At 36.2% G+C, this 13,829-nt stretch overlaps 1 protein-coding gene across 5 annotated transcripts in view; it reads right to left on the bottom strand.

Moving 5' to 3' along the window:
* CASK (peripheral plasma membrane protein CASK) overlaps positions 1-13,829 on the bottom strand; it is a 136,360-nt gene that overhangs the window by 108,013 nt on the left and 14,518 nt on the right. For all 5 annotated transcript variants that reach the window (XM_066285666.1, XM_066285668.1, XM_066285667.1 and 2 more), the window contains 5 exons: positions 11,708-11,883; positions 11,405-11,530; positions 9,962-10,145; positions 8,186-8,304; positions 7,695-7,868 (listed from right to left, as the gene is read on the bottom strand). In XM_066285666.1, coding sequence (XP_066141763.1) covers positions 7,695-7,868; positions 8,186-8,304; positions 9,962-10,145; positions 11,405-11,530; positions 11,708-11,883 — 779 coding nt within the window. The remainder of the gene's footprint in view (positions 1-7,694; positions 7,869-8,185; positions 8,305-9,961; positions 10,146-11,404; positions 11,531-11,707; positions 11,884-13,829) is intronic.

The following is a 13,829-nucleotide window of genomic DNA, read 5'->3' as shown; positions in this document are numbered from 1 at the left end:
AACAGAATATATAGCAAACGTAGAAAACCATAGGCTTCAAAACATTACAGACTCTAAATACGCAAAAGGAACCAACTAATATCCAAAAATAAATGAGTGTACAAGAGTGTCTAGGAGAACGAGCAGAAAGAATCACTTAATTCAGAAAATGTTATTTGGCATATTAAAAAAAACATCAATTCTCGCGAAAGTGAGAAAGCAGAAAGGCAAGAAATGCTGATAAGAAGAAGAAACAATCAATCTACTGTCTACTTTAAGCATTCAACTCTCTGACCAACTTAAAGTTGGACTTGAATGCATAATCTGTAAATCCCAAAAAACCTGTACAAATTAAAATAAAACGACCTAGCTTACAGCAATTTATGAGGCTATTTCTATATGAAAAAGTGCACCCACATCCTGTGCAATATCTCTGACAACAGCGATTCATCAAAAACCGTACGGAACAAATTGGCCAATGCACTTTTATCAGATACCTCCAACCCTCCGTAACAACCTATCATTTATATCTCCTAACATCCCCGAATCCTGGCAAATAACAGGTGGTAAAATTGGATTTTGTCAGATTAAATGGCCAGGGGAAGGGGGTGCACCTTGCACTCAGCTGCGAACGCGACGCGGAAAATTACTTGTCCTCAAGTCCTATTTATTAACACCATCGTAAATTTTCGAAATCCACCTTTGGGGGGCACCTCAATCGACCCAAAAAGGGGGGACGTCGGATTAATTCGGCACCGAAGGCGGCCCGAGACCGGCGCTCCGTGTACTGGGCCATAGCCGGATTGCCAGCAGCTGCAGAAAGGAGCTGAATGCGACGTTGTCGCGTCAAACGAAGTGCAGCTGAGATTTTTGCAGCTGAGCATCCGCAAGCATGAATGAACGTAACTGAAGCGGTGACCAGGTTGCGGTTGGGAGTCATATAATATTCGATAGTCATCAGTTTTCTATACACTGCAAGTTTGCCTTGTTTAAAACATTTTGCTTTTTAAGAGGGGAGGGAGAGCCGGACGGAAATGACTGCTGATAGTTCTGTGAGTAGTGTAAGCTGACAGATTGCACTAAACACGTCATACGGACACATTAAGACTGGCAGCAGAACAGCTCCAATAAAAGCAAATTACAGGGATGCGGGTCTGTTACACCCATTTTACGTAACTGATGAGATATTAGCCTATCGTTACATAAATCTATGCATTTCCTGACGTGTCGCATAGGGAAAAAATTGCTGTTTTTGTTTCTTGTCCTATTTGATCTAAACCATGATTTCCCAAGCTCATACTTTAGAGATAAAAATCGCCATCGAAAAGGTGTTTCTTTGGAAAAATTATTAGTTACGGCTACTGTGCTTTTCCAGCCATATTTCGCTACAGATTTAAAATATACTCCACACTATGGCTTATATGGAGTGCTCCCAAGCAGGTTGTATAAATGTTAACAAAATAATGGTTGAAAATGGGAAAATTGCCACTATCTAAAATAAATGAGACTCCGAGGGCCCACTTAAAAAGACTTTTTTCCTCCTCATTTTAGCTAGCAGGTCTTCTACTTTTCACTTCCCAACTGAGACTTAATATACTCGCGATGACACACGATTAACAAGTTCATTTCACTAATTCCTGACCACCCTCTTAAACAGAACAAACGACAATATGCCTTCGCGGTAAAACCCAGAACGCATATTAAATAACCACCTTTCAGTTCAGGGGAAATTTAAATCTCGGCTTGTCGGAAAGTTAAAGCTTTCCCCTTACATAACAATCCACCAGAAAACAAGCCCTCCAAATTACTATTCACTTTCAGTAGGCACTATTTATGTCCGTTTCTAACCCTAACTTATCCGACCGATATCCCCTTAATGCCTCAAAATGCAAATGAACTTGTTGCATTTCTACTTAAGGATGCTGCAGGGTCAGCTTATATCTGAAGCTTATTCTTATAAATCAGCATATTGCAGTGGATACGAATATGTCAGCATAGAACGAAGATTTATGTCTACTGTGCTTTGTTTACTCAGTTTTTTTCTAAATCATTAATTTAGACACACATGCAATACCACACATTGGCACCTTAGGCAGGCAGTGGGGAGAGAATATCTGCATTCTAATATGCAAATTTACAACTGCCTGCAGGGTAAATTGGTAAACCCCGTATATCTCACACCAGCTATCTAGGGAAATGTATACTAAACTCCATGTCTTAGCATGCAGCAGGTCACCACTAACTGCCCACCTAATTAACGTTGACTTAAATTTAGGCCCGTAAGGTCTTTGTCATGCTTCGGTAAATGGTAAGCCATGAATGGGGCAATGTGGTTAATAACTTGTGAAATTAAAGTTACTACCGAATTAAGATCATATCAAGAATGTTAAGACTCTTCTTTATTCTAAATTTATTCAAGACAAAAACCATTTAATTTAGCAAAATGTCTCGATAATAGAATCTGACAAAAGAGGTTAAGTTTAATGCACAAAATAAAACTTTTAACAGAATCCAATCCCATAATTCTCTTAACTAACTTTTTGCGCTTCCGCCTTTAAGATAGGTTGACAATTTTTAAGCGGGGGAGGATTTGAATGGGCTTAAATGGAGTTATCTGATCTTGCGCAGATTTAGGAATAAACTTTTGTGTTTATGAAGATCAAAAGGCTTCATTTTAGGGCTACCGGGGGTGAGGGTCTCGATGTAGGTGTAGCTTTAATGTTTTAAGGTTGCTTTCCTTTTTTATTGAAAGCTTCTTTTATGTTCGCAAATAAGGTTCTCAATCAATTCAAACATACGAACTTTATCTACATAGTGCTCCAGGGAAACGTGTCCACCCTGAATATCTTTCCTGTTGTTTGTTAAAAAAAAATAATAATGTGGAAACACGTCAACTTTCATAGGATGAGAAACATGATTTCGTAAAAAAAGTGTTTTCACAATGTCATTCCTCAACCCCTGGAAACCGTCCCTTTGAAATTTCCAAATTGGTAGAGGGGTTGGGAGTTGTGCTACATTTCATTTGGAAGATAATTTCATTTTCTTTATGGTCAAGCTTGTACTTTCTATTTTCGCACATCGGTCTTGTAAAAATTAAACAAAAATAGCTGTCGTTGCTAGAGTGACGTCAATCCTCATTTGTTCCGAGAGACCCATACTCAACAACCTCAAAAATTGAACGTCGTAACGAGAATTTTGGGTAATCACATTGTTGGATCATATTTCATTTCTGGAGACTTAAATTAAGAAAACTATCTACAACTTTCCCAAGACGCCACATCTCCTAAGATAACTGAAATACTTGTACAAGATGCTCGCCTCTTAGAACAAAAATTAGCCTTTCAATAGAGATGGAACGCCTCCTCGCTACATTGCTGCCGTTCGGCAATTTCTAGACGAAGAATTTCCTGGAAACTGCATTGGCAGAAGAAGTCCATTTGAGTGGACCGCGCGATCCCCCGACCTTAGTCTCCTGGATTTTTCCTTATGGGGACATTTGACGATCAAAATCTATGACGCACAATGTGATTCTCTCGAGAAGTTAAGTCCCGAATCGTTGAATGGTACAGATTGATCACTCCAGAAATGTTAGATAACGGACGACGACATTGTGACGATTACTTGTACATGTGCATGGAAGTAAATTTTTTATGATAAAATAAATAAAATTTCGGTAAAAATGATTTAAACCGAATTATTTGGTTTTTGTTTAAGTTCTGGAAGATCGACGTAGGAAAAAAAAAGCTTGACCATGTAAAGAATAAAACTAACTTTCGAACGAAGTATGACAATCCTTCCAATTTGAAAATTTCAAAGGGGCGGTTTCCAGGGGTACAGGGATGATATTTCGAAAACACTTTTTTTACCAAATAATGTCTCCCTTCTCATCAAAATTAACGTGTTTTAGAATTATTTTTTAACAAACAACAGAATAGATATTCAGGGTGGACCTTTTTCTCTGGGACACTTGGTATATGATTTTTTAAGGTAAATGTGTTTTCGAATATCAAAAGGGGCCTGCCGCACCACAGAAGATGAAATAAGACACCTAAATCGATAACGACATTATCTCTCATATCTACCTGAAAGCATTCAAATTGCTGTTATGCAGATCCTAGGCGTGAAAATTCCTACCTAAATGCTTTCTAGAGCATTTTTTATCCGTAATAATGAATGCTATAATTAAAACCGCAGAGTCCCGGCTTGTTTACCAATTTAATATAAATGGAACCTTCGGAAGGCGTAGGAGCATCGTAGGTATTTAAAACGATAAATGATATGCCTTTAGAGCTATTTAAAGAATTTTTAATATCAAATATTAAAAATACAAAATATCACAACACCGTGTAAGAAAGTTAAAAATAAAAATTACGAACTCCCCGGATATAACAACAGGAATAAGAAAAGTCGAATGATAAAATCATTTAATGGAGGTATAACGGTATGAGTTTTTAGCAGAAAATTTGGAACAAAAGGAAGAGGACAGGAACTTTTGCTACCATGAGAAAAATAAGTGAGTTGGGGCATCTGGGATGGGCGAACTTTTATTGGTTCTGCTTTTAGTCGTAGTTAGTTAACCGACGTTACAGCTGCAGCAAGTGTTGCCAAGAGAATTGTCCGGCGTTGGCAAACCATTTATTTATTCTTCCGCTCCACTGAGTACAAATGAAATGGACTACTTAATTAAATAGCATTAGAACACAAAAACTATTCCATTTTTATGTAGTAGCTGATGCTGAAGAAAAAGAATGTTTCAGTTAATCAATGGCTTTATTTTGCGTCCATCTATCCACGAAACTAACAACATGGTCATTAAACCTGCCTAATTATACGTATAAAATATATTCCGGGACTCGCTGGAAATATCCAGGATTGCATGACTCTCTCTTTTCTTTTAACGAGTTCTGTAAATTTCAGTGTTTTCAGACATTTATTAAATCAACTGTCAGGTTTAAACTCAGGCGAACAAAACTGTTCTTATTATTTAGCTTTTCATCGATTTTATTCTGTGCAAAGCTAATAAGATCGAGTGCCAATTACAGTGAAACTCGTCCAAAAGACGATGTAGAGTGCCGTTCGGTTCCGACATCTCGAAAGATTCCGGTACAATTGGTTTTAATCTTATTGTTCTGTTCCTGAGGCAATTTGGGGCTGGTTGCTTTTTTATTAGGTCAGGGTTGAGTGCGGAGGTAGTATTTATCATTATTAACAAGGAGACGTTTGCTAAACTTTCTGATAAATCAATTTCTACATCGCTTTTCCGCAGTCAAATATCAGCTAGGACAAGAGCGGAGTAAATGCACAGAAGTCATCGTTGATTTGTACGAAAATTTACCCGGGGGAATTTACTATTGCCTGAGGACTTGGATCCAACTGTTGGTCGTTCGGAATGAAAGTTTGCTCTCTTTCACAAAAGACTGTAGACACAAGGAACACAATTCGTCAAGAAATTGTTTCCGGGATTGTCTCTTTGTTGAATAGCATCAACAAACAGCTAGCTGACATATTACATTCCTCTCCTCATATAAATTAGCAAAATGACAACGATCGCATCAATATATGACTTGATTTCCTAAACCATGTTTAAAAATCTAATAACACTCTTAGGGTTGAATGAGCTTGATTCAATATAGAAAGCGATATCTCTAGGGACTGGCTTTGATGAAGTTTTTGTCGATTTCAGATATGCCGACGTTCCTCTAAAATACCGTTCCATGAAACCCAGTTTCCCTAATGGATTTTTCGGTGTAGGGAGGCATGAAACTGCCTCACTTTTAATGGAGATTATGCCGTGCCTTTTTAGATTAGGCTGGGAATAACGCCTTCTTCCTCGCCATTCACTTATGGCGACAGTCAATAAGCTCAATATAAAACCCCATGCTTTTTGTCTACGAAATGTTTTTGCATCTCCAATGTAAAATCCACGAAAAAAGTTTTAAATAGAACCTTGTCCGATTTGTGTGTGCGTCCCATTTATGCTGAGTTCGCCTCGGGCAAATATCGCAGTTTTAATTGTCCTCGAACATTTTCCCCATATGCCGAACTTTGGTAATGGTATATGTTGCCATCTGTCGCAAATTATTATTGGTTTTATATGTATGCGGAGCGTTGAGCTAATGATTTTGAGGCTAATGAGTGTGAGTGTTCCTGCGAATAAACTTTTTCTGAACAATTTCAAGTTCATTTCTCGTCGAAGCTACCAAAAAGAACTAATTGTATCGTTTAATAAATTCCGTCAAAAACCCACTTTTAATTTAAAAAAAAAAAAAAAAAAAAAAAAAAAAAAAAAAAAAAAATGAGAGAAATGCAGTATTGTTATTAGTCAATGTTGTTTATTCTCGCTATAAATACTGTCCCCATACAGGTATTTTAATACCTTCATGATGAATACAAATTATTAATCACGTAGATATATATTTTAACATTCTATGACGGCAGTCAGTGCCAGTTATTCGGCAATAATTTTTTAGGTAATATGCGCGAATAACAATAGAGAAAATAAAACTATAACATAAAGGGTTAGGTTTATGGGTAATTTAAAAATAAACTCGTGACGTGTAATTGAATAAAACTAGTTTTTGCGTGCAATCTGTTTTACTGAGACTTCATTAGCATTCTAATTTCGGCAACAGTTTATAAGCCGAGTCAAGTTTTAGTATTTAAACTTGCCCAGAACATTGAGCTTAAAAAAAGTTGAGGCATCCATTTGAAAATAATTTTCATACATTTTTAGCGTCTCTTAATTCCTCAGCGAAGAATTCGTGTTATGCCGTTGAGTATTTGTTTATTTAGGTCAGTTTTATTGCCCATCACCATATAAACCAAAGACAGTGGAAGAGTCGGCTATTTCGTCGCATTTCGAAATCAAACTTCTCCTAATTTCCACACTGAGATTGAATTAACGATTAAGGTATCAAAATACTTTGCCAGATGCTCTCAAAGTGAGTCATGAAAATGGCTCCTATTGGTCACTTTTCTGGTGCAGTGAGAGTACCGTTGTCACTGGCATTGTCAAATAGGTAGTTTAGGCCAATTTTCGCATTCAAAAAATTGTGTTATATCACTTTCACCCACCAAAAATTAATGTTTTTTTCCTTGAAAAAATAACACAATTAATATTGTAATACGTAATTTTTTATATAAAATTGCAGATTTTTTAATTTATTTTGCATATAAATATTTACAAGCTTTCAAGACCCTGGAGTGAATAGGAATACTGGATGGGGTAAAATAAAACAAAAAAACAGATGAAAAATATAATAAATAATATAACGAAACCTAACCTGAACTAACCATAGCCAAACCTACCATATGTATTTTATTATTGTTTTTCATATTTTCAAACTGTTTTTTTTTTAATTTCGTTTTGCCCTACGCAGTGCCCCTATGTACTCCACAGTCTCGAAAGCTTGCCAATATGAAAAATAAGTTGAAGAATCCTCAATTTTTTGTAAAGAATCAGATATTACAATAATAAAGGAGATTTTTTTTGAATGGAGAAATCATACATTTTTGGTGGGTTAAGTGATGTAGACTCCTGAAACTATTCGCATACCTACACAATCAACTTGTAACGAAGATTATAAAAAAGTTCATAACCTTCTTATATTGATAATTGATGAATCATTCGATCGATCGTAGAGAAAAAGTGTAGATTCCTATTTTCTCGTTTTAAATACATGCTACAGGGCTCTTTCATAGGGAAAATGTCCTACCTTAAAATGTGTCCTATTGAGCAAATCCCGCAGCTCGTAAATGTCCCGCCGATCGATATCCCTTCGATGTTCAAAATCGCGAAAAACTTCCAGCACATTCAAGCAACAGTGCACTACGTCGGTAGAGGGCGCTTTGATAGGAGTCGGCAAACGAGTTACGATTAGATCGAAAATCTATAACAAGTTCTTGATTAAACTATCTGCGTCATTTTAACACGCTGAAAAAGAGGCGGAAAAGAGCCATTTGGAAAAACTTATAAACCAAATTTAAAACTTCTCCTATTCTTTTGTCAAAAGTAAATTTATCGCTAGAACAAAGTTGTTCTTTAATGAAATTATCAAGCATTAAATCTACTGAGTCTCTGAGGAATACTATTATATTTCATGGCTCTTTTTACCGCGAACTATCAATAATCTACTATTAAAAACTTGATTGGCAAAATTTAATTCAGTTCATAAGTATACGTACTTAATGAGGGCTCAATACTTACGTCAAGTACAGAATGTAGATGTACATCTTCCAAAAGTGCTAATAAGTGAGGTCGCTCCTGTGGATGCGATTCTTGAAGACAATAAACATCATCTAAAGTATCCATAATTGTAGACACAGCTGGAATAAAAAGTTAGTGCTGATAATAACACTGTGATGTTGTATAAATAATATAATTAATTATTCAGTGATTATACAGAAATATAGAGTGAATATTGTGAACTAATACAAGGATACATGTCGCAGGGCTTCGATAGTCTCTAAATTATTACAGATAATGCTTTAAAACTGAAGTCGTACCTACCTGGGATACATTTAAGAAAGAGTTATATAGGGTAATGCATTTTATTAATAAATTCCAACACGCTTTTATCAGGCGTCCGCCAGAAGTGGCGAAAAAACTTATCGCCCAGAGGTCATTGATAATCGGCACATTGCAAAGGACTGTAAAAACAAACCCAAATGCTACATGTGTATAGAACAGCATGATCGCAAAAACAAAGCATGAATTGTACAATATACCGAAAAGCAGTATTGCAATGGAGATGGAGGTACAGGAAAGGAAATGGAATAAGAAAATAACGAAAGACAAAAGCATAAACGTATCCCATAAGAGAAAACTGATCGTAAAAGCGTTTTAAATACACCTAAACTGGTGCAAAGCGACTCATGACTTGTTACGTATAGGTCACAAATGTTAAATCCAAAACCTTTTGTTTACAATCAGACAGTTAGAAAAAAAATGTGAATTTGATATTCTTAAACTTTACCAGATATACAGGGTGTCCTCGAATTACGTGGCCAAAATAATACCGCAGATTGTTTGAGTGAAAATAAGTCGATTTAACTAAACTTCCCTCAGTCCAAAAGTTGATAATTATGGAGCTACAGAGTGTTAAAGTTGAAAAAAAAAATCACATTTTCTTTAATATCTTTCGATTTCTTTGAGTTAATTTCACGAAATTTCATATTTGAGGGTGTTTTAGGATACGAAATTCAAATTTATTAACGATTTCATCAGGCTTAGATGCATTTTCCTCCAAAACCGTTGCTTCTAGCGACGTCAATAAAGTATTCCTTTTCTAAGTATAAAAGGTAGGGAAAAAGGTTTTTAAATACCAAAATAATATACACCGTGGCACGAAAAAGTTATAGAGATTTAAATGTGTCCTAATGGTAGCTTGTGGCGCCCCCTAGAAGAAACAACTAAATCGTAAATAAATTTGAATTTCGTATCCTAAAACACCCTCAAATATGAAATTTCGTGAAATTAACTCAAAGAAATCGAAAGATATTAAAGAAAATGTGATTTTTTTTTCAACTTTAACACCCTGTAGCTCCATAATTATCAACTTTTGGACTGAGGGAAGTTTAGTTAAATCGACTTATTTTCACTCAAACAATCTGCGGTATTATTTTGGCCACGTAATTCGAGGACACCCTGTATAGCGGATGTTTAAGGTGACTATATAGTTCGGAATTCAAGAGCTTCACAGGACAAACAACATTTGTTTTGAGACATAAACAATAAAAAAGAGTATCTGGCAATATGACTCCAAAACTACTATAGTCCTGCCTTTTTTCAGCATTAACTGGGGCATCATATCCTACATAGCTTTGTAGTAGCTAAATCGTCTTCTCCTATATTGTGCTTTTCCTAGAATCCGTATGTTCAATAAATTATAAATGTCTCCCTCTGCTGTAATAACTCCATCTCAATTAGAGATTTAACTTTCATGAAAATCTGTAATAACCCAATTACGACAGATAAACTTACCCGTTGAAGTAACTTCATCGTTTCCACAATCGGGAATAAAATCGTCAGTTGCCTCGTCGAAACTGTACCATTTGCTAGAGTTCACAGTGTTCAAAATACACGTCTTTAATTTTCTTCTACTATTATATTTTCTCAATTCGTCTATAGTGTCGTTAAGATGAATTCGTAGGGCTTTGTCACGATCCTAAAAAAAAATTGCCAGTTAAGGAAAAAGTTGAGCAAGCGTTTAGAGATGTGAATGTTTGAGAACTTGGAATATTCATGAAAATTCAAAGATTACTTCGTGCGAGCATTCGGGCGTTTTGAAATTGACTAAAAAAAAAAACTAAAAACTTCTGAAGGGATTGTGGAATTTGATGAATTTTTGTATGCTTTGGCTCTCAAGTGCAATTACATAGAATTATTTTGAACTTGTACAATTGTTGAAACGATTTTTTCAATTTCAGTTAAAGGCTGACCAATTTTTTAAATGTACCATATTTGTTAAAAAAAATCAAGATTTTCAAACGACCTTTTTAAATTTAATTGAATTTTGCATAAAAGTCACAAAATATAATCAATAAAAAAATCTAAGATGGAGATATGATCCTTAAAATGACGGTGAATCCCTCTTATAAAAGTACATTTAAAACAGCAAAAAGAAGGCGCTTTTCCCACTTTAGAAATTGCGAGCAAAAATGTAAAATTTTTCAAGTTAGTTTAAGTTATCAGTGATATCAGGATATCCTCTAGAAGGGATATCTGCTATTTGGTTTTCCAAACTTGAAACATTGATATCTCAGAGGATTCTGGATTCAACAGAATCAGAAATATTGTTTAAATGCTCTGATCTTGCCTTTTTTCCTTATCTTTGAGTTGCGGTACTCTTAATTATTGACTTTCTTTAGTGATTTTTTTCGTTTTTGGTCTACTAAAAACTTGTATCGACATTTCTTTAAATGTCAGGATTATTTGTCAAATTGATGATTGTTTGGTTGTTATGTTTATTGCCGAAAAAACATTTTTAAGATTCTTAGATGTGCTGTACATTTAACTTACATCTCTATCAAATTCCAAAGTTCTGAAAGTTTGAAAGATTACCAATAGGGAACTTTTAGCTGCTTTTTCCGCACTTTAGATCCCCAACCTCCAAAACGGCTGGAGTTACTAGATTGAGTAAAATAGGAAAGAAAGAAGCTTCTATAGAGCCCATTCAAAATTAACGAACTAAAACAAGCAACTTTCCTAATTTAACCAATATTGCATATCCAACAGTTCCTGAGGTGAAACAGGACCAAAAAAATATTCCCCACGAATAATCGCAGCATATTTTTGATAATTCACAAACACGTTTCAGGGAATTTAATATCCCTAGAATTGTTATCTCGGCTTGAGCAAATGTACTATATTGCAAGTGAAAGGAAATACGAAACCATAAACAACGACATTATAAACAGTCATTACCCTAAGCCATCTGTGGTTGAGCACTTCCTGTATCGTAATTCTTTGCTTCGGGTCCACGCATAGCATTTGCTGCACTAAATCCTTGGCACTATCACTAATAAACTCCCACTGCGAAGCTGTGTTCATCTGAAGAGAAATTCGAAATTTACCATTTAATTAAAGAAACGTAGGAATTTACAGCTGACACAGTAAGTCGTGAAATGGCGGGATTAAGGTGGTTTCAGATATGTGCTTTGCAGCTAGCTTTATATAGATAGCTATTACTGTAAAGTTACTAAAAGTGGAGTATACATATCATCTTACCGATAACTTTCCTCTACATATTGCTTCGGTCAACCTCCTTCCGCTACCGTGAAACGGAAGCATTCCGGATAATAACACGTGCAAGAGAACCCCCGCAGCCCAGATATCCACCGCCTTGCCATATTGTCTCCTTTCTACTATTTCGGGAGCCATAAAGTGAGGAGAACCTACTCTACCTGTAAAAGAATCTATATGTAAATTGAGCACACACCGGAAATAAACAAGTGTAAATAAAGCAACCCTGGAACGGTATTGATCAATGCAATAGCGAAATTGACATTACCTATCGGGAACGACAATTTTCCAAGGAACGGGAAATCTAATTTGAATGGGTCTGGAATGAAAAGTTGGACGTGTTTTGGCTCTAAAGTCGCATACTATTAGCCCAAAACACTGAAGTAAGTTCAATAATCAATCAAACAAACATCAGTGTGAGAATTCTCTAGAGTTCCCATTGAGTCCAATTAACAAGGTTTGTCTCCCTTTACTTGAGGAACTTATTAATTAATTTCCTAAAACTTCACGTGTGAAGAGTATCAAAAATATTATATATATATAATAGTCCAGAAAGCAGATGAGCGCTTTTAGAATCGCAAAGTTTTCCATCCATCCAGAGATCCAACTCGAAATTTAACCCTCAAAGAAATTTTTGTTGGGTACGTTGCTCGATTTTCGAATTAATAATGGACGATTTCGGCCAATCTTAACGGGTTTTGTAAAAAACCTAGATATTTCCTAAAAACTCTTCAGGAAAAAATTGCAAAATTAATCTCATGGGAAGGGACCCCGTAGGGTCCTGCGCGACAAATTAGAGGTTCGTTTGTCTAGAATGGGCTCTGAAACAATGCCCTACGAGCTTGAAATTATCATGGGGGTCTCCACAAAGTTCTCCTAAACCTATCGTAACGTTGTTCTGATTGAGATTCATGATTGAGCAAATATTCCCGCATTGCCGACAACTGCCCACGACAAGAGGCTGGGGAACACATCGCCGGCCCAAATTATAGCTGGGCCAGGCTTCTCGGACCAAATACGAGGTCAGTTCAAATTAGCGAGGCATCATGGTCTCAAAAGAAAGGACATGAAGATACTAGCCGATCTACTGAGTGGCTATTTCGTCGCCGACGACTTCGACGTTGTGCAGGTGCGTTGAGAACGACGGGACATCTGGACACATGGTGGCACAATGTCCAACTTTCGTGCGTACGAAAATGAAAATGGAGTACTTCAAACAACGACTTTATTGCCCAAAAAAATCAAGGAGTTTGCGTCTCAATAAGTTCCATGACTTCAACTCGACGGGATTAGGACTTTAACTCCACTTGAACGAGACGTGGCGGCCTCCACAAGGTGGTTTGTATGTGTTAAAGGCACTTTCGTGCCTCTCGCTTCTAATTCCTTCACTCGTCGATATTAAAAAAAAATGGTGCGTTTGAATAGATAATTTTGATGATTCTGATAAATAACGTAAGACTTGATAGATGGTGCTTTTTGAAATTCTTCTGTTGGGGTGGCTGGAAGTAAAAGAGGTGTGCAATCTTCCTTTAATTTCTAGCTCAAATGACCCCCCTTCTATCAAAGCTTACATGTATTATTGGACAAAACTGTGCATATTCGTATTGAAGAGTCGTTTTAGGTGACTTTCTTCAAAACGATTTTAATTTTCAGAGAATTGCAGCACATACTTGCCAATAAATAAAACCAAAACATCCACGCAATAATGCAGAAAACATGAAGTTGCCCTCTTAAAGTGTCGGTAAACAGAAAACACTTTAATAACTAAAATGATGATGAGGTGCATAAATGGGTCCGGTAGTCTGCGGATTTAACCACAAGAAAAGAAACATTGCTGTCAGCAGACATGCTAATGAATGATGGTGATGAAGGGCACGACTAAATGAAACAGGCATGCCTACTTACAGCAACGATCAAGAAAATACAGGGTCTTTTATATAAAAAATACAATTTTTCCGGGTACACAAATGTTTCCGAGATAAATATTGTTCTCTAAATGAAACTGGGTAAAAATTACAATCTGTTAATACACTTCGCGCCGAGCGTTAAGCCGAGTACTTAAAATTTAATGACTAGGGACTTCTGATTTTAAAACCTTAATTCTCTC

The sequence above is a fragment of the Euwallacea fornicatus genome, chromosome 9 (genome assembly GCF_040115645.1).
Source record: "Euwallacea fornicatus isolate EFF26 chromosome 9, ASM4011564v1, whole genome shotgun sequence".
Taxonomy (NCBI): domain Eukaryota; kingdom Metazoa; phylum Arthropoda; class Insecta; order Coleoptera; family Curculionidae; genus Euwallacea; species Euwallacea fornicatus.
Note: the sequence above shows the minus strand (reverse complement) of the source record. Positions and strands in the feature narration are given on the sequence as shown.